At 40.5% G+C, this 24324-nt stretch overlaps 1 protein-coding gene across 5 annotated transcripts in view; it reads right to left on the bottom strand.

Annotated features, from left to right (window-relative positions):
- LOC119853212 (muscular LMNA interacting protein) overlaps positions 1–24324 on the bottom strand; it is a 187922-nt gene that overhangs the window by 131277 nt on the left and 32321 nt on the right. For 3 of the 5 annotated variants that reach the window (XM_043510376.1, XM_043510379.1, XM_043510380.1), the window contains exon 2: positions 3246–3329. The exons of the other annotated variants lie outside the window; for them this stretch is intronic. In XM_043510376.1, coding sequence (XP_043366311.1) covers positions 3246–3329 — 84 coding nt within the window. The remainder of the gene's footprint in view (positions 1–3245; positions 3330–24324) is intronic. 5 annotated transcript variants of the gene reach the window in all.

The following is a 24324-nucleotide window of genomic DNA, read 5'->3' as shown; positions in this document are numbered from 1 at the left end:
CCAATTTAACTAATAATTCCCCATGTGGCACGGTATCAAATGCCTTACTGAAATCTAGGTAAATTAGATCCACTGCATTTCCTTTATCTAAAAAATCTGTTACTTTTTCAAAAAAGGAGATCAGGTTGGTTTGGCACGATCTACCTTTTGTAAAACCATGTTGTATTTTGTCCCATTTACCATTGACTTCAATGTCCTTAACTAATTTCTCCTTCAAAATTTTTTCCAGGACCTTGCATACTACATATGTCAGACTAACTGGCCTGTAGTTACCTGGATCACTTTTTTTTTTCCTTTCTTGGAAAAATTCTTGCTAATGGGCTTGCAATTTCAAGTGCCAATTCCTTTAATATTCTTGGATGAAGGTTATCTGGGCCCCCCGATTTAGTCCCATTAAGCTGTTTGAGTTTCGCTTCTACCTCAGATATGGTAATATCTACCTCCATATCCTCATTCTCATTTGTCATGCTACCATTATCCCTAAGATCCTCTTTAGCCTTATTAAAGACTGAGGCAAAGTATTTGTTTAGCTATTGGGCCATGCCTAGATTATCTTTAACCTCCACTCCATCCTCAGTGTTTAGCAGCCCCACTTCTTCCTTCTTAGTTTTCTTCTTATTTATATGACTGTAGAACCTTTTACTATTGGTTTTAATTCCCTTTGCAAGGTCCAACTCAACTCAACTTTTAGCCTGTCTCACTTTATCCCTTCATGTTCTGACCTCAATAAGGTAGCTTTCCTTGCTGATCCCTCCCATCTTCCACTCCCTGTATGCTTTCTGCTTCTTCTTAATCACCTCTCTAAGATGCTTGCTTATCCAGCTTGGTCTACAACTCCTTCCTATGATTTTTTCCCCTTTCTTGGGATACAGGCTTCCGATAGCTTCTGCAGCTTTGATTTAAAGTAATCCCAGGCCTCCTCTACCTTTAGATCCATAAATTCTTCAGTCCAATCCACTTCCCTAATTTCCTTAATTTTGAAAGTCAGCCCTTTTGAAATCAAAAACTCTAGTTGGAGATTTATTTTTGTTAATCCTTCCGTTCAGTTTGAACTGAATTAGCTCATGATCACTTGAGCCAAGATTATCCCCTATAACCATTTCTTCTATGAGGTCCTCGCTACTCACCAAAATTAAATCTAAAATGGCATCCCCTCTAGTCGGTTCAGCAACTACTTGATGAAGGAATCCATCAGCTATCACATCTAGGAAAATCTGAGCCCTATTATTATTATTACTAGCACTGGTCCTCCAGTCTATATGTTACACAGTCTTCAGTGTTACTCAGGTGGAGGGCTTTTTCACACCTCTGAGTGAGTTAAGTTATATCCACTTAACCAGTAGTGTAGACCTGCGCTGAGTAGATGACATTTTTTCCTCCTCTATTATATTTGAGTGAACTTGTTGCTGAAAGTGAAGCACTAATAGTATTGTTGAAAGTATGACACAGGGTGGGCAGGTACTGCAAACCTCCCAAAATATCACTCTATCCAAGGTACTGGCTTGAAACATCTCTACTGTCCAATCCTCAGCCTCTTGTCAGCAAGAAGTTAATGATCACGTTGAATCGTGCCAACAAAGGAAGGGTAGGATTGTCAGGACTTCGGGCCTGCAGATGGACCCAGTTAGCTGACCTGTAATGGAACATCCTGATCAGCCAGACTCCCTGACTGGCTGAGCGGTGTCACCAGGCCTGTTCGTAAGCCCAGTAACTGCTCAATGCTGATGCCTGCAGCTGTGAGTGCTTCTGTGCCTGCCTTGTTCCAGCCTTGCTTCAGCTGTCTTCCTGTCCCGCCCCAGTCTGCTTCCTGTTCTGGTGCCTGACTCTTGCTCCAATCCTTGGCTTGAGTCTTGCTCCAACCATTAGGCCTGACTGCCCATGCCTGGTTCAGGATGACATCACAGATTGCCTTGTCCTGTATATCCTACTGAGGCAAAATTCCCATCAAAACAAAGGCAGTTTTGCCTCTAGTTAAGAACTGCTAACTCAGGCCCCAAATTCATTCTCACCTATCCTGTTTTGCTGAAATTAAAAGGCAAATTCCATCCTTGTACAGAAAAGAGAAAAGATGCAGCCACACACAAGTTGGTTGTTACTGTCTATACCATAGGCACTACTTTCATTTGTCCCCCACCTGCACCTCTGCTCTCATTTTAGTCTTACTGTCTCCTCTTCCCTATGAACATCCCTAATTCTATCAACCCACTGCTTCCTTTTGCTTTAATTTACTTTCACTGCAGCTGATATAATAAGGTAAAATTTATTTATTTATGTGGAATTTTTCATGTTTTGGTTAAAAAAGTTTTCAAAAAAAATGGTTTGAGGATTTGGGGGCTTTGATAAAAACTTGAAAAATGTGCACAAGTTTCTATTTCCTCAAAAAGTAACTTTTTGCCAAACAAAAAACACCCCCTGATAAAAATATTCAGCTAGCTCTGTGCTCTGCCCCTCCTATGCTTAAACTTTCTCTTTGTCCTCATCTACAAACTACTCATTTACACTTCTTTCAATCCCTCCTTAAAACACCAGCTTTTCAACAGATATGTCCTCTTTTCTTCTGAACTGCAGACCTGTGCCATGCCTTATATTTGGGCATCTTATTAAGGTTCATGGGGCAATGTATATAAAAAACCAATGTATATAAAAAGCTGTATACAATTACAACAGTATGGCTTGGATTTTCAAAGGAGTCTCAAGGCTTGTCTACAGGGTGAGTTATTCATGATTAAACCCATGATTAGTTCTAGAATAAGAGTGAATTATTCCAAATTATCTTAATTCAGTGAATTAAACCACCAGGCAAAGCATCAATTGTATGACCAGAGTCTAAGGGTCTGCCCAGCTTTCCACCACATAACCAGGCACAATGAGTGATGTAATGATATAACCATCTACCACAGATACTTGGTCTTACAAAACAGAAATCCATATATTATAGAGTACAACTGAACCCTAAAGGTGTTCTCATTAACACTATTTCTGACTAATGAAACATTTTGTAAAATACCAGAGATTAAATTCTTTGGTCCTTAACTGAGCACAAATGAAGTAAATTGGGACTTCGTTCTATTAAGGACTGCAGTCAGATGTAATTAACAATAGATTTAAAATCAGATTTTTCACATTAAGAACAATAATCTCAAAATATTTACTGCATAACAAAACCCGATATCAATCCTTCAGTCAACTCTACAAGGTATTTTACAAAGATGCAATGTAGCACTTTTTAAAAAAAATCTTTTTACCCGTTCTGTGCTAAGGAAACTCAGTGGACGGGTGACTTGTATGTCTTTTTTTCCAAATTGCTGTCCATGATGTGTAGGATGCAGCTTGGGGTGGGGAGAAAAAAGACAGGTTTTAAACAACAATATGAATATGTATGATAGATTGAAGGAGAGATGATATTTTTCACTGTTCAGCAATAACTTCTAGAGGAACTTCTAGCAAGATATTTTCTGAATAGGTGTGTGTGGGCCTAAAAGAATTTTGGTTACAAAGAGACATTGTTCAAGCACTCAACTGCTAAAATGTAACATGGTAAAGAGGAAATTATTGCTTGCTTCTTTAATACATTTACAGGGAGCTGAGGGTGTCAGCATATGATTTCCATTTCTTCTTTGATTGGACAAATCATTAAAAGTAGTTGGTTTTTAAACATTTGATATTTCACTTGAATTGTAAAGTTAACATCTCTACATGCCAAATATACTGTATGTATATCGGTGCCACCACAGAAGTAATGCATCCTAAATGGATTCATTGGGGTATGGATTTACTTATTTATAAGAACAGCTGTACATGTTGTGATGGCATCATTCTACTAAATGTTCTTTTAATATGAAAGTGATTGTGTTCGAAATTTTCAGTTGTTTATTCCAAACTTCACTTTGTCTCATTGGAAAAGATATATTTTCTGTTTTGCAAACTGCTTCAATCAGTCCTCAAACATAGTCATGCTCCATTCCCCAAATGTTTTAGAGTGTGGGAGAGAGAACAGAAATAGAGTTTCAAGAAGCTGATGGTATATTTTGGACTGAGAAAAACAATATAATTAGTAGTGGAAGGTTACATAGATACAAAACTGGGTACCAGGCAAGTGGGATTCTATTCCCAGCTCTGCCATAGACTTCCTGTGTGACCCTGGGCAAGTCACTGGCTCCTTATCTACCCTAAAGTATTTTGTCAGTGCAGGTATAATTGTACCTCCCTAGCATGCCTATAATTCACTAGGTGTCCACCAGCAAAATTCTTTGCAATGGTACACAAGTATTCACCCTGTTGTAGTGACTGCACTTGCTCTGAAGATGACATCATGTCATATTGATGTTGTGTAGTAGTCTGTTGATAGGAGACGTCCTTTTATTTTAAGTAGTGGGTAAGAGACAAATATGAGCCTTTACAAAAGTACCAGAAAAGGAAGTTGTGAAACTTAGCATTTCATACATAGTTGTCTCCAATCACCCAGTGTTCTTATCCAGTTCTGAAAAGCAGCTACTTTGTGGGTCAAGTAGAATGTTGTAAAGACAAGAACAACATTGTGCATCTGGAATTCATCTCATCTAGATTACAGTTAAAGTAGTATGATTGTTGTTTCCCTGAATGGATCCAAATTCAGTGTTATTTATCAGAGAATCAAAGTTTCTTTGCTTATTTTGGGCTTTGGGCTAGCACATCTGTAAATACTATTACCCAAACAAGATATTAACATAAGCTAATCAAAATTATGACTGTTTTTAAAGAGGTACAGAATCCCCCTTTGAAATGATCAATAATCTATCACTGTCATTTGATTTCATAGTCAGAGTGGCAGCTATATTTTGCAGTTTAAGGATATAAACAATTCAGAGAAAAATGATTTTGTAAGTGGCAAAAATAACACAAATATTAACACAGCATTTACTCCCTCTGTATTTGAGCTTTAATTGACAGTTTTAAAACCAGTGATAGATGCAAATTATGGGCAACTCCATCTGGTAGCACTAGATAAGAAACCATTTAGAATTTATTGTCAGAACTGCCATTCTAGGGGATTTTTTTTCTTTAATTAACATTGGCATCAATTTAAAAAACCCTTTCAACTCCCAAATTTCCCACACTATATAGAATCCATCCTGTATTATTAAAGGTGTTTCTGATATCAGCTATCTATTCTATACTGGTGCTTATAGTGTCCTCATCCCCACGTATCTCAATGCCTTCCAGCAGTTCATTAAGAAATGAAAAACATCTGTGAAGCATGGTTCATTCTTTCTCTCATCCTCTCCCCCAAGGAGAAAACTGTGTGTGCAAGGGAGTGTTTTTATTTGGTCGGGGAAGTTGGTTTATGGGGGGATCTTTGTTTGTTTGTTTTAAATTATAGATACATCTTGCTGTGTATTAGCAAAGGCCAAAGAAGTACACCTTGCACTAGGAGTGAAAGGTGGTAAGGTTTGTCATGATTCTTAAGTTTTATGGGAGTTTGTTACACAGCCATCTACTGACATGTACCACATGTAGACATACCTGAGCTAGCTTTAATCTACCTAGCTCGGGTACCACAGCAGTTGATGACATAGCAGCATGTACTTCTGTGGGGCTAGCAGCCCAAGTAACTACCCAGCATTCAAGGCAGGCTTGTATAACCTTTTTTAATTTCCATGTACTTAAAGCATTACAGCACAAACCATTTGAATTTCAGGAGACAGTCTTGATAACTCCTGTGTTACTCCCTCTCTCAATGTTTTGACAAGTGAGAAGATTTAAGGATGAGAAACAGATTTGGACTACAATAAACTCTCCTTCCTTACAGTTCAGTAAATAACTTTCTCTAAGATTCTTCATCCCAAAGACTATAAGTTTTATGATGATGATGATGAAGGAATCCCAAGTGTTTTTAATAAAGTTTCTACATCTGTAGGGATAAAGCACCATATAAGCTGTGAGCTTCATTATCAATGTGTTGTGAAACAGCTTCAAAAGATTTACAGAATAAAAAGGTGAACTGAGGCTAAAACTATAAATAAATATGGGCTAAAAAAAGGTGTATGAGTCATCCCTGTAGGAATGCACAAACTGTAATTTATTTGTGATAAAACCTGATTTTACTCATTTGTGTTTTGTGCATGTCACTATAAAAATCCCAGCTTTTTTCTCTCCCCCCCCCCACTAAAGGGCATGGGTTTATTGTTTGCATTGATGCAGTTAAATTCTGCCTATTTCTATGGTAATGATTTTACATTCCTTTTGATTACATCTGTTCCGCAGAAAGGCCCTGTGACTGGGATTTCAGGGCTCAAGCTTGCAGCAGCATACCGGGACTGCTCAAATGCATAAGGTTAAGCACATGCACAAGTGCTTGCAGGATCAAACCATTAACCTTTCTGCAGAGCCTTTTCTCTTATTTTCAAAGGGCATTTAATCAAAGGACAAGCTCATTCAGGCTCCCTTGGAGCAGTTGCAGTCTAACCTTATGTCAGCCAGTCTTAACAGCCTAGCCACCACTTTCTTAGGTTCCCTGCAAGCGATCAAATGCCCTCTGCTAAGGATCCTTCAGAAGTTAGAACTGGGGGGAAAAATATCATGTTTGAAAGCAAAGGGAATAAAGCAGGATATTTTTGGAAATGACTGATAAGCCCTTCTGTACTGAGTACTTATCTTCCCTCTGTTTCCCAGTTAAAATCCCTGGAATTCTGTTGACATACCGGTAGCTTACAACATTTTAAAATAAATGAAAAGTTGCTTTTAATTTAAATGGGACAATGGAAGTGTAGAGCCTGTTGGAGGAGTACTGCAGTGCCCATGTCGTCAGGGAATCTCATGCCTCTGCAATACACATAGCAGCTACTTGGTCACTGAGCACTACCCATGGTATCATTACCTCTGCAGACTTTGAGGGGCAGGGGGTGGTTGGCAACATCAGAGTGTTAGTCCACAGAGAAGATCGAGAGGATCTCCAATGGACAACCCATTGGTTGTGAAGAACTGTAAAAGGGCACCTTTTGCTCTGCTCTCCCAGCTGACAGGTCCCTCAATGTAGGATACAGTGATTGAGATAGCAGAAGGGCCCGAATTAACAAGCCACTACTTTACAAATGAGGGGCTGGAGGTGGAGTGCTTACAGTGAGGGTTCCCTATCTTTGTCTTGGACCTCCGCACTTCACACACCATAAAGAGTATGAGGAACATTCAGGCACAGTTGGATTTCAAAAACTGGTTTTATCACCTATATTTATCACAAACATTCAAGGTTTTGCAACCTATATACACACTGCTTCTCTGGCGGGGCTCGGGTGGTCTCTTTGGAGTAGGATAAGGAACCCCACCATTGCACTCCCAAATTACTCACTTCCTACAGTTTGGTATGGACTTTCTCCATTGGTTCATTAGAGCCTGAATATGCTGCCCTCCAGATCTGTCTACAACTTCTCTCTACTCCATGCTTTCTGGAAGGAGTGTGTGCAGGGGATGAAAGAGGGGAGATACAGGGAAGAGCTTCATGGATGAGAGAGGATGGGGGGGGAGGAGTTTTTAGACCCTGATCCTGCAAATATCTCTGGGTGTGAGCAGACCCCTGCTTTCATCTGGACTCCCCATAAAACCAGTTGGGGTTGGTTCATGAAGAAGCTGCAGATTAGTTTCTGTGTTGCTCTGGGAGAATTTCAGATTGTGGTTCAACTTGTTGTTGTGCAGTTTTTGGATGAATTCATTTTAAAAAATCAAAATAAATAAATGTGTATTAATGGTATGCTAGAGAACAAACATTATAAACAGGGAAACTTAGTTAATTGTGTATATTATAATTGAATACATGAAAAATACATTACTTTCTATAAGTACAAATTAAGACCTTGATCCTGCAAGGAAAATACCAATTCATGTAAATAGACCAGATACTAAATGACTGACCCTTCTCCAACCCTTGCAGTTCTGTGACTGAGCAACCTCAAAGGTTTGGACATTTAGTCTAATTCTGAATAAGCCCCCAAAGGTTTGGATTTTTAGCTAAAGTTTAGCCAAGCTATCTAAATCTCTTCAATGTTCAAGAAGCCAGAGGCTTCCTTGCAAGATCTCCTACTCTTCTTACTTCCAGTCAGACCACAAATACCACAAGAACACGCTGTCTCATTTCGGATTCTCTTGCAGAACAAGGCTCATATTACATAAACAGGTGAAAAATAAAACTATTGCTCAGCCCTGAATATTGTGCATACTTAAATACTATGGGTAGGGTGACCATATTTCCCTGTGCTGAATATGGGACACCTGGTAAAATTACTCATATTCAGCAAGTTCGCTGGCAATCAATCAATCAGAACTATGCAATACAAACGTTCAAATTAACATCAAGTTGATTGAGACCTTGTTAAAAAGAAATACTGCATAGTTGGATTCTTTTTATTTACCTTCTTATCTTTAAGGTTTACACGGGGAGAGGTAACGCACACACACTCCCATACACCTCTCTCACACTGGGTAGGTAACCGACCAATCTGACCCTCCCTTCCCTGCGCTCTCTGTCCTCCATGCCTGGCTGGGCCCCTGGGACAGACCCACCTCTCTTGGTGCCTGGCACCACATCTTCCCAAGGCAACTCATGAGGGGCGGAGAGGGACAACATGGAGGGTCACATGCCTCCTCCCCAGATTTCTGCCAGGGTTCACACCAGAATGTGGTTGTCAGCAGCCTTTCAGCACTGTGTGGGAGGGAAGAGATGAGAGCCATTTCCAGCCACAGGTGTGGGGAGGGGGAAAAGGATGACCTGGCCCATGTCTTTGCAGAGCTTATCTCTTCCCATCCCCCATCCCCCTCCTCCACTTCCCTGTAGCTGGAAGCAGCTTGTCCCTTCCTGCCCGCACAGTGTCAAAAAGCAGCTAACACCTCCAGGCTGCTGCTGGCCACCGACATAACCCAGCCACCTCCTGTCCCTCGGCTACAGCATGGGCAGGAAGGGGTAAAGCCCTAAGGATGAATTGTGCACCAGGACCCAGAGAACCTGACTGCAAGGGCTTCAGCGAATCTGGTCAGAGAGGTGGCTCAGCAGGGACGGGTGCCTAAGGGACCAAGAAGACTGTTGCTCCCTGGGAGCAGGATCTAGGGCGGGGTGGAGGGGTGGGTGAAGAGGGTGCTAAGCCCCTACCCAGGGTGCTGCTGTGGAACCTGCAGGGTTGGGGCGTGAACAGGCTGGAAGTTGCTTCCTCCTATCCCTCCAGAGCTTAACTGAGGAGTGGAGAGGCTTCCCCGTGCCAGTGCTGTGCAGAGCTTTGGTACATGCAGGGTTCGGTTCCTCCTGGCCAGCCCCTGGGCCAGAAGGTCTTGGGCTTTCCTGGCGCACCGGCCCAGCCAGAGGTAGTGAGGGAAGGAAGGAGCCTGCCAGCCAGGGTGCTGGTGAGCTGAGTGCTCTGACCAGGGGCTGGTTCTTCGTACTGCGTTTGGAGAGGGATGTGCCCTGCTGGGGGGGATATGGAGGAATAGCGAGGTGGGGGGTGAAGGGGCAAAGCAGGGAGAGGACAGCAAGGACATGCAAAGGGTCAATAGGTGGGCACCAGAGGCAACATATAACCAGCTGCTGCCTGGCACCTGCCCACACTCACCAGCCACTGCAGCCCTCAGCACAAAGCCAGTGCCGGCCAGAAACGGGATGGAGGACAGGGTCCTGCTGGCCAAGAGCCGGCCTGCAGCAGGGACTGCACTGACGGATCAGCGGGGGAGGACTGGCCCTGCACACTGCAGCTTTACCTGCCACCAGCCTTGCAAACCCACCCCCATCATCAGCTACTGGACCCCCCGACTCAGCGCTGGCAGGCAGGCAGCTGGCGAGCATGGATCCAGCTAGCAGCAGGACCTGCCAGTACTGATGACTGTGAGACAGAAAATATGGGACAATTTGCCCGTTTTTAAGAAAAAGTTGGGACATCTGCAGGAGGGCTTAAATACAGGATTGTCCATTTAAAAACGGGATGTCTGATAACCCTAACTATGGGTGAAATCCTGGCTCTGCCAACGTCAATGGGAGTTTTGACATCTATGTCAATGGGATCAGAATTTCATTCTGTACACAGTAATGCATTTACAAGGTAATCATTTTTAAGACTCTTCAATAACGGTACTTTATAAAGCTTGCTCTCTCTCCAGGAAGCCAAATTAAATTGCATTTCAATAACTAGAAGAGCCCCAATACTGCCCTTGCCCCCTGACATCAATGGAGCTCTGTCTGGGCACATCAATCCACCCACACACTGCATGTTGCAAGTCTAGGACAAAGTCTGCAATTAAAATAACAAAAGCAAAGAAAATCAAAGATAACTCTGTCATGCAGTAATATGCTACAGTGGGTTTTATTCAGCATCAAGTAGCTGCATAAACTTTAAATCTCTATCCTTTTGAGGTCCATGTTAGAATACCTGCCACACAGGGGCAAACTTAAAAAGTCTATTTTTGCTAATACTCTCTTGTGTTGTATCTGATATATAGGCACAGATAGACACTTTCAACTCTCTGATCAGACTCCTCACCTTGCTTAATTCTTTCAACCTGAAATTCATCCTTATGCAGAGGGCCAGCATGAGGTCTATGAAACACTTAAATCTGCAAAAGCAGAGATTCAAGGACTTGTCTTCTCATGCTTGTCTTCTGCACAGGACTGAATTTCACCCCTAGTGACTAATGCTATGTGACTCTAAAAAAGAGAGTATAAAGATTTGGAATGGCTCCGAAGCGCATTCAATAATAGACCAAGCATTTCATGTGAGAGTAAATATTACAATCTATCTGAATAGCAGTGAGGAATAGGGAAGGGAAACAGAGCTAGTCAACGTAACAATCAATATTTGTTCTTTCCATCACCTATAATTCACTTTTTTCCAAAGGCGTTTGTACAGTACCTATTTCTGTTAAAAATATTTAATATCTTAACAACCTGAAGACCATTAAAAGTAGAGCATTCTGATGAGTAATAAGCCTCTAGAGTAAGAAAACTCAAATGAAGAACACTTACTGAGGAAGCAAGGAAAGATACATTCTGAAATAAGTTCACATTAAAGGTGCTGCACTAATGTGTTCACTTGACAAAATAACGGAAATGCCTACTAGAAATGTGCAGTTACAAAGCATCTAGGGTAGAATTTTCAAAAGCAACTAAAGACTAGATCCACAAAGAGATTTAAGTGCCTCACTCTCACTTTAGGTGCCTAAATCCAAACTTTAAACCATGTAAACCCCTGCTTAGCTGCTGGCTAACCCTGTAGGGGCCTGTAACTGTGCCTTTGTGGGACACAACTGAGAACGTCCTATTTCTCAGAAGTTTGTCCTGAATTTGGCCACCAAACCCCAAAACTGGTGGTTATTCTTCCATAAGATATACCAAACCAGCAACAAAAGTAACTTCTATTTCACCACACAGGCTAACAAGAAGTCATAAAAGTCATTTCCTTCGACATTCCAGTTCTTGTATCACTTATATGTTGATAGAGGTATATAAAGTCATGAGTGGTGTGGAGAAAGTGAATAAGGAAAAGTTATTTACTTGTTCCCATAATATAAGAACTAGGGGCCACCAAATGAAATTAATGGGCAGCAGGTTTAAAACAAATAAAAGGAAGTTCTTCTTCACACAGCACAGTCAACCTGTGGAACTGCTTGCCTGAGGAGGTTGTGAAGGATAGGACTATAACAGGGTTTAAAAGAGAACTGGATAAATTCATGGAGGTTAAGTCTATTAATGGCTATTAGCCAGGATGGGTAAGGAATGGTGTCCTTATAGCCTCTGTTTGTCAGAGGGTGGAGATCGATGGCAGGAGAGAGATCACTTGATCATTACCTGTTAGGTTCAGTCCCTCTGGGGAACCTAGCATTAGCCACTGACGGTAGACAGGAAACTGGGCTGGATGGACCTTTGATCTGACCCAGTATGGCCATTCTTATGTTCACCATCAAAAGCACTGGATTTAAATATGAGTGGTTCTTTAAAACCAATCTCTTCAAATAAAAGGTTCTTCTGATCCCAAAACACGAGTCAAGTCTCTGGCAGCTTTCAAATCATTGGAAGGTCCTCACTCCATTGCTTAGATTGCTCCCATTAGTATCTTCCATAGTCCAGAGGTTTAAGCTGGAAAGACTCATAGGTATTAAGGTGAGAAGGGACCATTATGATCATCTAGTCTGACCTCCTGCACAATGCAGGCCACCAAATCTCACCCACCCACTCCTGCAATAAACCTGTCACCTATATCTGAGCTATTGAAGTCCTCAAATCATGGTCTGAAGACTTCAAAGTGCAGAGAATCCTCCAGCAAGTGACCCATGCCCCATGTTGCAGAGGAAGGCGAAAAACCCCCACAGCCTCTTCCAATCTGCCCTGGAGAAAAATTCCTTCCTGACCCCAAATATGGCAATCAGCTAAACCCTGGGCATATGGGCAAGATTCACCAGCCAGATACCCAGTAAAGAATTCTCTGTAGAAACTCAGATCCCACCCCATCTAACATTCCATCAGAGGCCATTGGGCCGATTTACCAAAATCATGTTATCTCATCAAACCATCATACCACCTCCTCCATAAACTTATCGAGTTTAATCTTGAAGCCAGACAGCCTGCTTCCCTTGGAAGGCTGTTCCAGAACTTCACACCTGTGATGATTAGAAACCTTCATCTAATTTCAAGTCTAAACTTCCTGCTGGCCAGTTTATATCCATTTGTTCTTGTGTCCACATTGGTACTGAGCTTAAATAATTCCTCTCCCTCTCTGATATTTATCCCTCTGATATATTTATAGAGAGCAATCATATCTCCCCTCAGCCTTCTTTTGATTAGGCTAAACAAGCCAAGCTCCTTGAGTCTCCTTTCATATGGCAGGTTTTCCATTCCTCGGATCATCCTAGTAGCCCTTCTCTGTACCTGTTCCAGTTTGAATTCATCCTTCTTAAACATGGGAGACCAGAACTGCACACAGTATTCTAGGTGAGGTCTCACCAGTGCCTTGTATAACGGTACTAATACCTCCTTATCTCTACTGGAAATACCTCGCCTGATGTACCCCAAGACCGTATTGGCTTTTTTCACAGCCATATCACATTGGCAGCTCATAGTCATCCTGTGGTCAACCAATAGTCCAAGGTCCTTCTCCTTCTCCTCCTCTGTTACTTCTGATTCATGCGTCCCCAGCTTATAACTAAAATTCTTGTTTTTAACCTCTAAATGCATGACCTTACATTTCTCACTATTAAATTTCATCCTATTACTATTACTCCAGTTTACAAGATCATCCAGATCCTCCTGTATGATATCCTGGTCCTTCTCTAAATTGGCAATACCTCCCAGCCTTGTATCATCCGCAAACTTTATTAGCACACTCCCACTTTTTGTGCCAAGGTCAGTAATAAAAAGATTAAATAAGATTGGTCCCAAAACTGATCCCTGAGGGACTCCACTGGTAACCTCCCTCCAGCCTGACAGTTCACCTTTCAGTATGACCCACTGTAATCTCCCCTTTAACCAATTCCTTATCCATCTTTCATTTTTCATATTGATCCCAATCTTTTCCTATTTAACTAATAATTTATCAAAGCATAGACGTACCCTACATTTCAACCAGTAAGGTCCCCTCAAGCATGCACATGAGCAAAGTTGCTTAAGTCCTCATGCCACCAAGCTGCTTGACACTAAAGCCCTGGTGGGATTCTCAAACTAAGCGTTCTAACACCAGTGGGCCCAGTCCATTAGGCATTCTCAGAGGCTGCCTAAGAGTACACCTACTGGATCAGGCCACACACAAAACAGGATGGTGATGCCGCCACTCCCTTATACTCTATTGCACAGTAGTAGTGGTGATACTGCCCCACTTTTATCCTATCTCTCAGTGGTGAGAGCACTCATCTAGGATGTGAGAAATATTGGTTCAAGTCCCCAATCTGGGTTCAAGTCCCCAGCTGGCCCACAAGTTTGGAAGGCCTCTGGTCCCCAACATGGAGCAGTCTGCAGTGAGATGGCCCCAGAGCATTGACCCTGGGAGCCAGTCGCAGGACTTCCAGCATCCTGGCTCTGCAGCAGAGAATCTGGAAGTCCTGAGAACCCTGGTTCCAGGAGCCAAAGCCAATTTAGAACCTGAATTCCTTGAAATTCTGGCATGGTGAAGCTGCCCTGGAGCTGTAGACCTTGGAAGATGAGGGCCTCCCACCTCAAAGGGCAGTCTGCATGGCAGAGTTTTCTCTGACTTCTGGATTCCTGGAGCTGGGGATGGGCAGGGAGGCAAAGCAACTGGTGCTTTCTGCATTGGAGCCCTCTGAGAAAGCTTTTGTCAATTTCATCTTGCAGAAAGTGAAATTGACAAAGAGCCTTCCAGGTGGGCAGCCAGGAATCCATCATTTCAGTTTTTCTGATCGAGAAATCAAAATTTTTCAGCAAATTTGAGGTTTTCTCATGGAAATTTCTGGTTTTGTGAAAAAGGAACTTTTCATTAGAAAACCATCCGCACAACATATTTTTGATCAAGTCTAATTTTAATCTTCCATCCAATCTATTTCAAGAATATATGTAAATTGGTATATGTGATGTTATCCGATTAAAATATGACCATATAGAGAATTGTTGCAACCACTGTTATATATTTGTATAAATCTTGCACAAAATGTGGCATGTAATATGTCTATGAAAAGGTTCTGATTTGCTGGTTATGATTATGCTATCTGTATCCCATGTATCATTTTTATATTTGAAGTTATGAGTAGTGGTTCTATACCTGGATTTCAAATGTTTGCTCTTGGGGTAATGCCCACAAAGTGGTTAGCCTGCACAGCTTGGATGGACTATTGAAATTAAGTGGCTCATCAAGAAACACTTAACTGACAATGGACCATGGGATACACCCATCTACACTGAATGGACTGTCCTGCAAATGTACCATCTGAAGAATAGGTAATGGCTTCCTCCCATGACTAAGAGAAATCAGGCATGCACAGGTAACTCCAAACTCCCATCTTGTCATCTGTAATTTTACACTAGCCCTGCTGAGGGCTTTGTTTGAAGCAATGGATTTCCCTCCACATGGCAGAAGATATAAAAGGCCCTGGACACCCTTCTATTTTGCCTCTTTCCTGCTCAAATCTCTGGACTAAGGACTTGTACTAATGGAAGCATTCTAACCAAGGTACTGAGGTGCTTCCAATGATTTCGAAGCCACCAGAGACTTATCAAGCCAGCAGTTTATTCCATCATTGCTACAAGCCTAAACCAAGAACTTTGCAATTACAGTATGTATTTGATTCCTTTAATTAATTTTAACTCTCACCTTTCTTTCTGTGAATAAACCTTTAGATTTTAGATTCTAAAGGATTGGCATCAGCATGATTTTTGGGTAAGATCTAAGTTATATATTGATGGGGTGTGTGGCTGGTCCTTTGGGATCAGAAGAACCTTTTATTAGAAGAGATTGATTTTAAAAAACCACTCATCTCTAAGTCTATTGTTTTCAGTGGTAATACAAGGACTGGAATGTCTAAGGAAACTGCTTTTATGACTTCTTCTTAACCAGTGTGGTAAAACAGAAGTGGTTTGGTTTTTCCTATGGGGGATTAACCACCAATCTTGGGATGCATCTGCCCTATTTCTCAGCACTTTGTCCTGAATTTGGCACTCTCAGTTGTGGCCCAAGAAGGCACAGTTATAGAATATCTTAGTCTTGTGCAAATTACACCAATGCAACTGTGCAAACAAAAGTACTCAATTTCTCAATACCACCTTCAGGTTATATGCCAACTCCATCTGTGAGAAATTTCTCTACAGCTGTACTTACTTTCATGCCTCCAGCTTTCATCCAGACCACATCACACGATCCATTGTCTACAGCCAAGCTCTAAGATACAACTGTATTTGCTCCAATCCCTCAGACAGAGTCAAACACCACCTACAGAATCTCTATCAAGCATTCTTACAACTACAATACCCACCTGGTGAAGTGAAGAAGCAGATTAACAGAGCCAGAAGGGTACCCAAAAGTCATCTACTACAAGACAGGCCCAACAAAGAAAATAACAGAATGCCACAAGCCATCACCTTCAGCCCCTAAAACCTCTCCAACGCATCATCAAGAATCTACAACCTATCCTGAAGGACGATCCCTCACTCTCACAGACCTTGGGAGATAGGCCAGTCCTCACTTACAGACAGCTCTCCAACCTGAAGCACACACTCACCAGCAACTACACACCACACAACAAAAACACTAACCCAGGAACCAAACCCTGCGGTGCCAACTCTGTCTGCATATTTATTCAAGGGACACCATCATAGGACCTAACCACATCAGCCACACCATCAGGGGCTCATTCACCTGCATATCTACCAATGTGATATATGTCATGTGCCAGCAATGCCCCTCTGCCATGTACACTGGCCAAACTGAACAGTCTCTACGCAAAAGACTAAATGGACACAAATCTGACATCAGGAATTATAACATTCAAAAACCAGTAGGAGAACACTTCAATCTCCCTGGACACTCAACAACAGACTTAAAAGTGGCAATTCTTCAACAAAAAAACTTCAAAAACAGACTCCAACGAGAAACTGCAGAACTGGAATTAATTTGCAAATTGGACACCATCAAATCAGGCCTGAATAAAGACTGGGAGTGGATGGGTCATTACAAAAATGAATTTCCACATATTAATTTCCCCCATACTCACATCATCTTGTCAACTGTTTGAAATGGGCCACCCTCATTACCACTACAAAAGTGATTTTTCCTCCCTTGGTATTCTACTGTTAATTGAATTGTCTCGGAGCACTGACCCCCAACTTGGTAAGGCAACTCCCATCTTTTCACATGCTGTGTATATATACCTTCTACTATATTTTCCACTCCATGGATCTGATGAAATGGGTTTTAGCCCACGAAAACTTATGCCCAAATAAATTTGTTAGTCTATAAGGTGCCACAAGGACTCCTTGTTATTTTTGCTGATACAGACTAACACGGCTGAAACCTGTCTACTGACACTAGCCTCAAGCAATTTTCAGGGTATTTTTCCCACATATCAACATCAAATCAACTTAACATTTTGATTCTGAATGGATGAATCAGACTTCCGAAATTAGTATTCCAAAGCAACTTCAAACTGATACTGGGTGACTAAGATGTTTTAAGATGCATTATACAATATATTATTTTATTAATAATATCAGGATTTAACTTTCAATTGTAAATATATACTTTTTCACACATATAGAGCTCACATTGATGGAAATGTTCAAAATTGTTTCAGTGGTCCTTGGCAAAAAATAACCACATATTGGTGCCAAATCCTGTATGTAATATCTCGAGCTGCTTGTAATGAGGTGGTGAAGTTGTATTACAACCTTTCTTAGTAATAATGACTAATCGGTTAGTCCTGAGACAGCCCATGTTACCTGGGGAGGCTGTGGAATCTCCATCATTGGAGATTTTTAAGAGACAAACACCTGTCAGGAATGATCTAGATAATACTTAGCTCTGCCATGAGTGCAGGGGACTGAACTAGATGACCTCTCAAGGTCCCTTCCAGTCCTATGATTCTGTGTTTAAATCAACATGCTCTACCTGCCACCGTTATGAAGAAGAGCCTTGTCCCCTGAAACAGATAGACAGGTCAATATCAGCAATTGAGCAGCAGCAAAATCAGTCTATAATAATCACAGTAATGTTAAGGGATATGTCATGAGGATGTCAATGTGATATGTACATGAATACACATTAAAATCAAGAGTCCTGGGGCAAAGTTTTGACTAGTTGGTGTCAAAAGTGGTACTTATAATAATAGTGTCAACTATCAAGATACATTAATGGCAATTTGCCTGTGTGTGAACATCAACAGTTACGATTCACTAGTGATAATGTACTGCGTACATGACACACTTTTCTCTGCAAGTATCAAATCAGTGATTAGAAAAACATAATTTATGTCAATCTCTTCTGGACCATACTAGCTGTCAGTATGCTTTCTTAATAGGAAGTGAAGGAATCAAGGCTATGTACATCATCAGTAAATATGGAAAAGGTTCACTTGCCTAAATCTTCAAGGATTACAAATGCACTGAGATTCCTCCAAATGTGTCCAACTATAAAATACTAACAAGGAATGGATGCTACATAAAAATCTTTGCTGTTAGGAAAAATATCTCAGGTCTTCACTAACATCTATATCATCCAATTGTATTGTAAAATTCAAAAATGCAGAGTGTTAGAATGTTTGACTATCTATACAAGAACCCTAAAAATATAGTACAGAAGTTTCAAAGTGAGTGTTGGTCCCAATACGAGATTCATAAGAGCAGACGTATTTGGAAAGGGACATGCAGATGGCACATATTTCATTTTTATACCGTTACACCACTTTCTGCACACTTCCCTGAATGTATGATAAATAAAGGAGACACTGAGCATTGTGATATCTTTGTGGCTAATAGAAAAGGAGTACTTGTGGCACCTTAGAGACTAACAAATTTATTAGAGCATAAGCTTTCGTGAGCTACAGCTCACTTCATCCGATGAAGTGAGCTGTAGCTCACAAAACCTTATGCTCTAATAAATTTGTTAGTCTCTAAGGTGCCACAAGTATTCCTTTTCTTTTTGCGAATACAGACTAACATGGCTGCTACTCAGAAACCTGTCTTTGTGGCTAATGTTATTGCTTTCTACAGGAGACAGCCATAAAAAGGTGCAAAAATAGACTGAAATGTCTGTAATATCAGCTTTTTGAGTGATGTATTTTATATGGTGCTTCAAATAATGCAAGGAACCTTTCTTTAATTTATGTGATTTCCTAAATGAGAACCACTTTGAGCGATGACAGCTCTTCTGCATACTAGAATCACATGAAAGGTCCCTCATCTGTTAAAAGGTATAATCTCCAGATTAAGGATCTGATTCTGCAAGGTACTGAGCACTCTTAACCCTCACTGAAGCAAACTTCAGTGAGACTTGACTTCAAGGGAAGCTGAGAGTGCTCAGGTCCCAGGAGCTCAGAAGTGTAACACAATTAAGGCCTGTATTCTGTGCTCAGATACACGGATGCTAAAAAATTAACTGAAATCAATGGTGTTCTGAATTAATACATATGAAATTGAGAGTAAGGATAGAAGTTGTAGCCCATTGAAGTCGGTAGGAGATTTGCAATTGATTTCAATGAGAAAGACTTCACCCTAGAATTTTACCCTAACTGTTTTCATAAAAGTATTCCTATTAAATGAGGTAGGGATATTGCTTTCTGTAGTGAGAAAAAAACCCATAGGTTGGATTTGGGTTGTGTGTACTGGGAATAATTTATATCCACATGCATATTTTGTTTTCTCACTTTGAAGTATAAAATCACCACTAGAAGCATCCAGAAAATTTTAACAGCTCTCTTCCAGAAACAAATTTCTATGGATCATGAAACAGAAGATCACATTACTGGGAGCTATTGTAAAGTCCAAGTAATGCTACACATTTGTACTATTTGACATTTGACACTGATCATACAAAGACACAGGAAAATATTTTGGTCTACAAATTACAGAAGACACCATGGTGGTAACAAGTGGGTTTGGGTTATGTATTTCTTGTTCTCATGAGTGCTTCCGACTATATAGCTTTATGACAAAAGGTAAAAGGACAGGTGACTCAAGATTTGAAGTACAATATCATTGGTAACAGGTGCTAATTGCACTATTACCTAGAGAATCTGATGCTTTTAAAAAAGCAAATGCAGCCAATTGCAAAATCTTTGCTAAAATTGCCCAAGATCTTTGTAATAGCTACAGGGGTTTATTTGGGTACCAATTGTACTTTTATTTTGAAATGCACAGAAAGCACCATTCCTAGCTGGAGAACAGCAACACAAAACTCCATTAGCACATCAGAAAATATTTTCCTCTCTTTGATATTATAATTATATCTTTTTGTTAAAGGTAAATACTGCACTATATTCAGGAATTACTTTAGAGGAATTCAGAGAAATTTCCACTGAAAGGCTACAACACTAAAGATTGACTTTCTGAATGATGGTTTTTGTTTTTGTTTTTTTAAGGGCTAACTTAAGACCTCTTGAGATAAACTGGGAAAATGTCTGAATTACGTTTTAGGAATATTATGTATGGCTTGGTTTCCCTGTTCAATTTTATATTGCTGCCTGACTGAATGCATGTAGTCAAATCAAAAAAGGCTACACATGGGGGTTGTTAAGGAACCCAGGAAGGGTAAAACAATGACCCAGATAAGCCTATCAGATAGCTGCTTCAAAGGAGTTAAGACAGCAATCACTGAGCCATCAATTGAGGGAAGAACCTACCTGGCTGGCATCATCCAGATTAGGATGTTTTTCTCTTCCTCAGACTGAGATCAGAAGACCATATGGAATTAATAGTACCCCTGGCAGAAAAGGAGGGGAGAAGCAGTCAGCTCAGCTGGACGCTGACAGGGCCACAGCGAGTATGCAGTGAGACTGACACATAGGATGACTGACTTTGGAACCGGATCTGCAGCCACATTAGCTGTAACTGTGCCCAGAGAGAAAGGGAACACCAAGGCTAAAGTCATGTCAACCTAGAGGCTTGTAGGGAATGCCAAACACAGGAGAAACAGTAGGCATGTAGGTCTCTGATTTTTTAAATCCCCTATGTAAGCTCTGTGTAGAGTTTGGGCAAAGAAATCATACTCTGTTTTAGAGAAACTGCTTCTGTGTCATTGCATGCTATTACTGATTGTCCATGAAGGAGAACTTTGGCAGGGTCCAAGTCCCATTGGACCTGTGAGGTAACACTGTTGGCAGGCAAGCAGGTATAACCTGGAGACCCAGCCAGAATGCGGTTGGGTTGTGGGATTCCATCCCAAAGAAAAGTGAAGCCACAGGCTTGCCATTTAAAAGGGGTGTACTCGGGGAACTGGAAAAGGAAGGACTGTAACACCTCTTAATCTTAGAATCATAGGACTGGAAGGGACCTTGAGAGGTCATCTAGTCCAGTCCCCTGCACTCAGGGCAGGACTAAATATTATCTAGACAATTCCCGACAGATGTTTGTCTAAACTGCTCTTAATAATCTCTAATGATGGAGATTTTACAACCTCTTTAGGCAATTTATTCCAGTACTTAACCACCCTGATAGTTAGGAAGTTTTTCCTAATGCCCAACCTAAACTGTTATTGAAGCAATGCATTTAAATTGCAGCTTGTTCTATCCTCAGAGTTTAAGAACAATTTTTCTCCCTCCTCATCACAACTTTTTATGTACTTGAAAACTGTTATGTTCCCTCTCAGTCTTCTCTTTTCTAGACTAAACAAGCCCAATTTTTTCAATCTTCTCTCATAGGTCATTTTTTTAAATCTTTAATCATTTTTGTTGCTCTTCTCTGGACTTTTTCCAATTTGTCCACATCTTTCCTGAAATATGGTGCCCAGAATACTCCAGTTGAGGCCTAATCAGCGCAGAGTAGAGTGAAGAATTACTTCTCGTGTCTTGCTTACAACACTCCTGCTAATACATCCCAGAATGATCTTTACTTTTTTTGCAATAGCATCACACTGTTGACTCATATTTAGTTTGTGATCCACTATGACCCCCAGATCCCTTTCTGCAGTACCCCTTCTTAGGCAGTCATTTCCCATTTTGTATGGGTGCCACTGATTGCTACTTCCTAAATGGAGTACTTTGCATTTGTCCTCATTGAATTTCATCCTCTTTGCTTCTGGCCATTTCTCCAGTTTGTCCACATCATTTTGAATTTTAATCCTACCCTCCAAAGCACTTGCAACTGTGACATCTCTTTTGCTTACTTTGTCAAGTTGTTTTGGACCTTATATATGATTTGCTTCGGTGAAGCATCTGGCACAGTTGCAACTATCTCTCTGTTACTCCCTCAGTTTTCTGCCTTGTTGTGATTCTGTTCCCTGTTTCCCCTTATTTTATTTATTTTCCTTATCTTTTGTTCCTTTATTTATGCATCACCCATCCCACTCTAGGTAGGGGCGAGGACTTTTCCTACAGCTGAGATGAGTGCCAGAGGAGCAGAGCAAGGAAAGGTGGTATCTTTTTATAACCATCTGCAGAACTTTAAGGAAATCACATGAATTATAAATACTTTTAGGGACTTTGTTCACTTTTTTATATTAAGGTACCTTCATAAATAGTTTATAAGATTAATTAATGCTATGAGCACATTCCAGATGGGAATAATATGTACTATAGATAGTTAAAAGCACAGCACTAGAGAAAGTGTAATAGATGGGGATAAGCTATGACCCATCAGACTCTATAACCATTTTATTAACCACTAAAACATCATTTATTAACTAATTATAAACTAAACTAATTAACCTTAATGTAAAGTGTGACCTTTGCCATCTTCATTTACCTCTAAAATGAGATGTCAGGTTTATGGTGATCATTATTATAAGGTCATCCCAGTCAATTTTCTTGAAACAGTAGCAAAACATATTTGCAGTCCCTGTGCAGAATGTTCTGCTGTATTACAAAGCCAATTACATTTCCCTCATTCCAGTAGAGAGTCATTTCTGGTTTTACCTACACTGATATCAGGGGAGGAGACTCAGAGATACATTTAGCTCATTATCTCCAAGATAACCAATCTCACACTGAAAATCATTCAAAAAAAATTAACACACTTCGTTGAATTATATTTTGTAACAGACTCCTAAATATATCCCAGAAAATGTATTTGCTCCATAAAATAACCATTTTGTGGAAACTGGTCTAAAAAGTAAACCTAATTGCATCAGAACTGATTAATTAATTTATGTATCTGCATAGGTGCTGGAACTAGGGGTGATGGGAGTGCTGCCGCACCCCCTGGCTTGAAGTGATTTCCATCATATACAGGTTTACAGTTTGGTTCAATGGCTCTCAGAACCCCCACTATACAAATTGTTCCAGCATCCCTGTATATCTTCAGCTGACAAAGAAAGGAAAAGCAAACACCACCCAATTCACTGCCCTATTCACCCTGACTCGTAAGTATTCTTTGTCTTCTAAATAATATGTCAAACATTTGATGCAGCTAACAAGATAAGCCATTAACCCTGCTTTGGAATGTCTAACTGAAACATGATCCCAATAATTAACCCCTTTGGGATTGGTAAACCCTCACTGCTTTCATTAGTACAAATCACTGAGTCAGTGTTAAACAAGTGACACCATCAGCTAAATACCATTATCAGGGTTTAGTGGTTTGCTCTCCCCCAGGCTACGTGATATATTGGTTTGAAGATCATTGCTTCTAGAACAACCATATTTTATGACTATTAAAGCAGCTGTTACAGAAATACTGTGGTACAATAAGAAAAGGAGTACTTGTGGCACCTTAGAGACTAATAAATTTATTAGAGCATAAGGTTTTGTGAGCTACAGCTCACTTCATCGGGGCTCATTTACTATTTATGCCATAATACGGTCTTCTTTTTTATGGTCTCAAGTTATATCAATAGTACCAATCTTAAAATAAACCTGAAATTGTTCCAGTTAGAGGGAATTCAGAGGAGAACAATGAACATTGTTAACTTTGATGGGCTTAATTTATGGGGGAAGCTTGACAGAACTAAAACTCTACAGTGTGGCTGAATGAATGTGGGGAGGAGAGTATGTGTTTTCAAGCTGGCTATCAGGAAACATTTCCAAACAGTGGCTATTGGATGCCAAGGAGCATGATGAAAGCTTTATGCTAGAGGCATTTAAAACTGGACAGAGTGCTCAATAATCCACTAGCAAGATTTCAGAGTAGCTACCGTGTTAGTCTGTATTCTCAAAAAGAAAAGGAGTACTTGTGGCACCTTAGAGCCTAACAAATTTATTTGAGCATAAGCTTTCGTGAGCTACAGTCGCTAAGGTGCCACAAGTACTCCTTTTCTTTTTGCCACTGGCAAGAGCAATCCTTCAGTGGCAGAGGAAAGTAGATAAGGACCTAATAGATATTTTCCATCTCTAATTACCATAAATCTATAGCTATAACTTATATTTCTTTCTTTAAACATTTTAATTTAGCCCACATTCCCTTTCTAAACACTGCTGGTATCTGAGATTTTGCCATCACATTTCATTATCGTAGTATGAATAATATTTATGGCTTGATTCTACAGGCATTTGTAGAGCTGAGTTACTCTTTCTGCCCCACAAGTGATGAGGTTTTTAGTACAAAGATAGGTAAAGATAACATAGCTCAACAGATACAGCTGATATTTTCTTGCTTTGTGTGTTTGGAGTTTAATGCAGAGTGTTGTTATATTTGCAGTGTTTCTGAAGGACTTTGCATCTGACAACATTGAATTAAATTTATATGGCCAATGTGACACTACACCCCATATTATTCATAGATATATTGTGATATGA

The sequence above is a fragment of the Dermochelys coriacea genome, chromosome 3 (genome assembly GCF_009764565.3).
Source record: "Dermochelys coriacea isolate rDerCor1 chromosome 3, rDerCor1.pri.v4, whole genome shotgun sequence".
Classification (NCBI taxonomy): domain Eukaryota; kingdom Metazoa; phylum Chordata; order Testudines; family Dermochelyidae; genus Dermochelys; species Dermochelys coriacea.
Note: the sequence above shows the minus strand (reverse complement) of the source record. Positions and strands in the feature narration are given on the sequence as shown.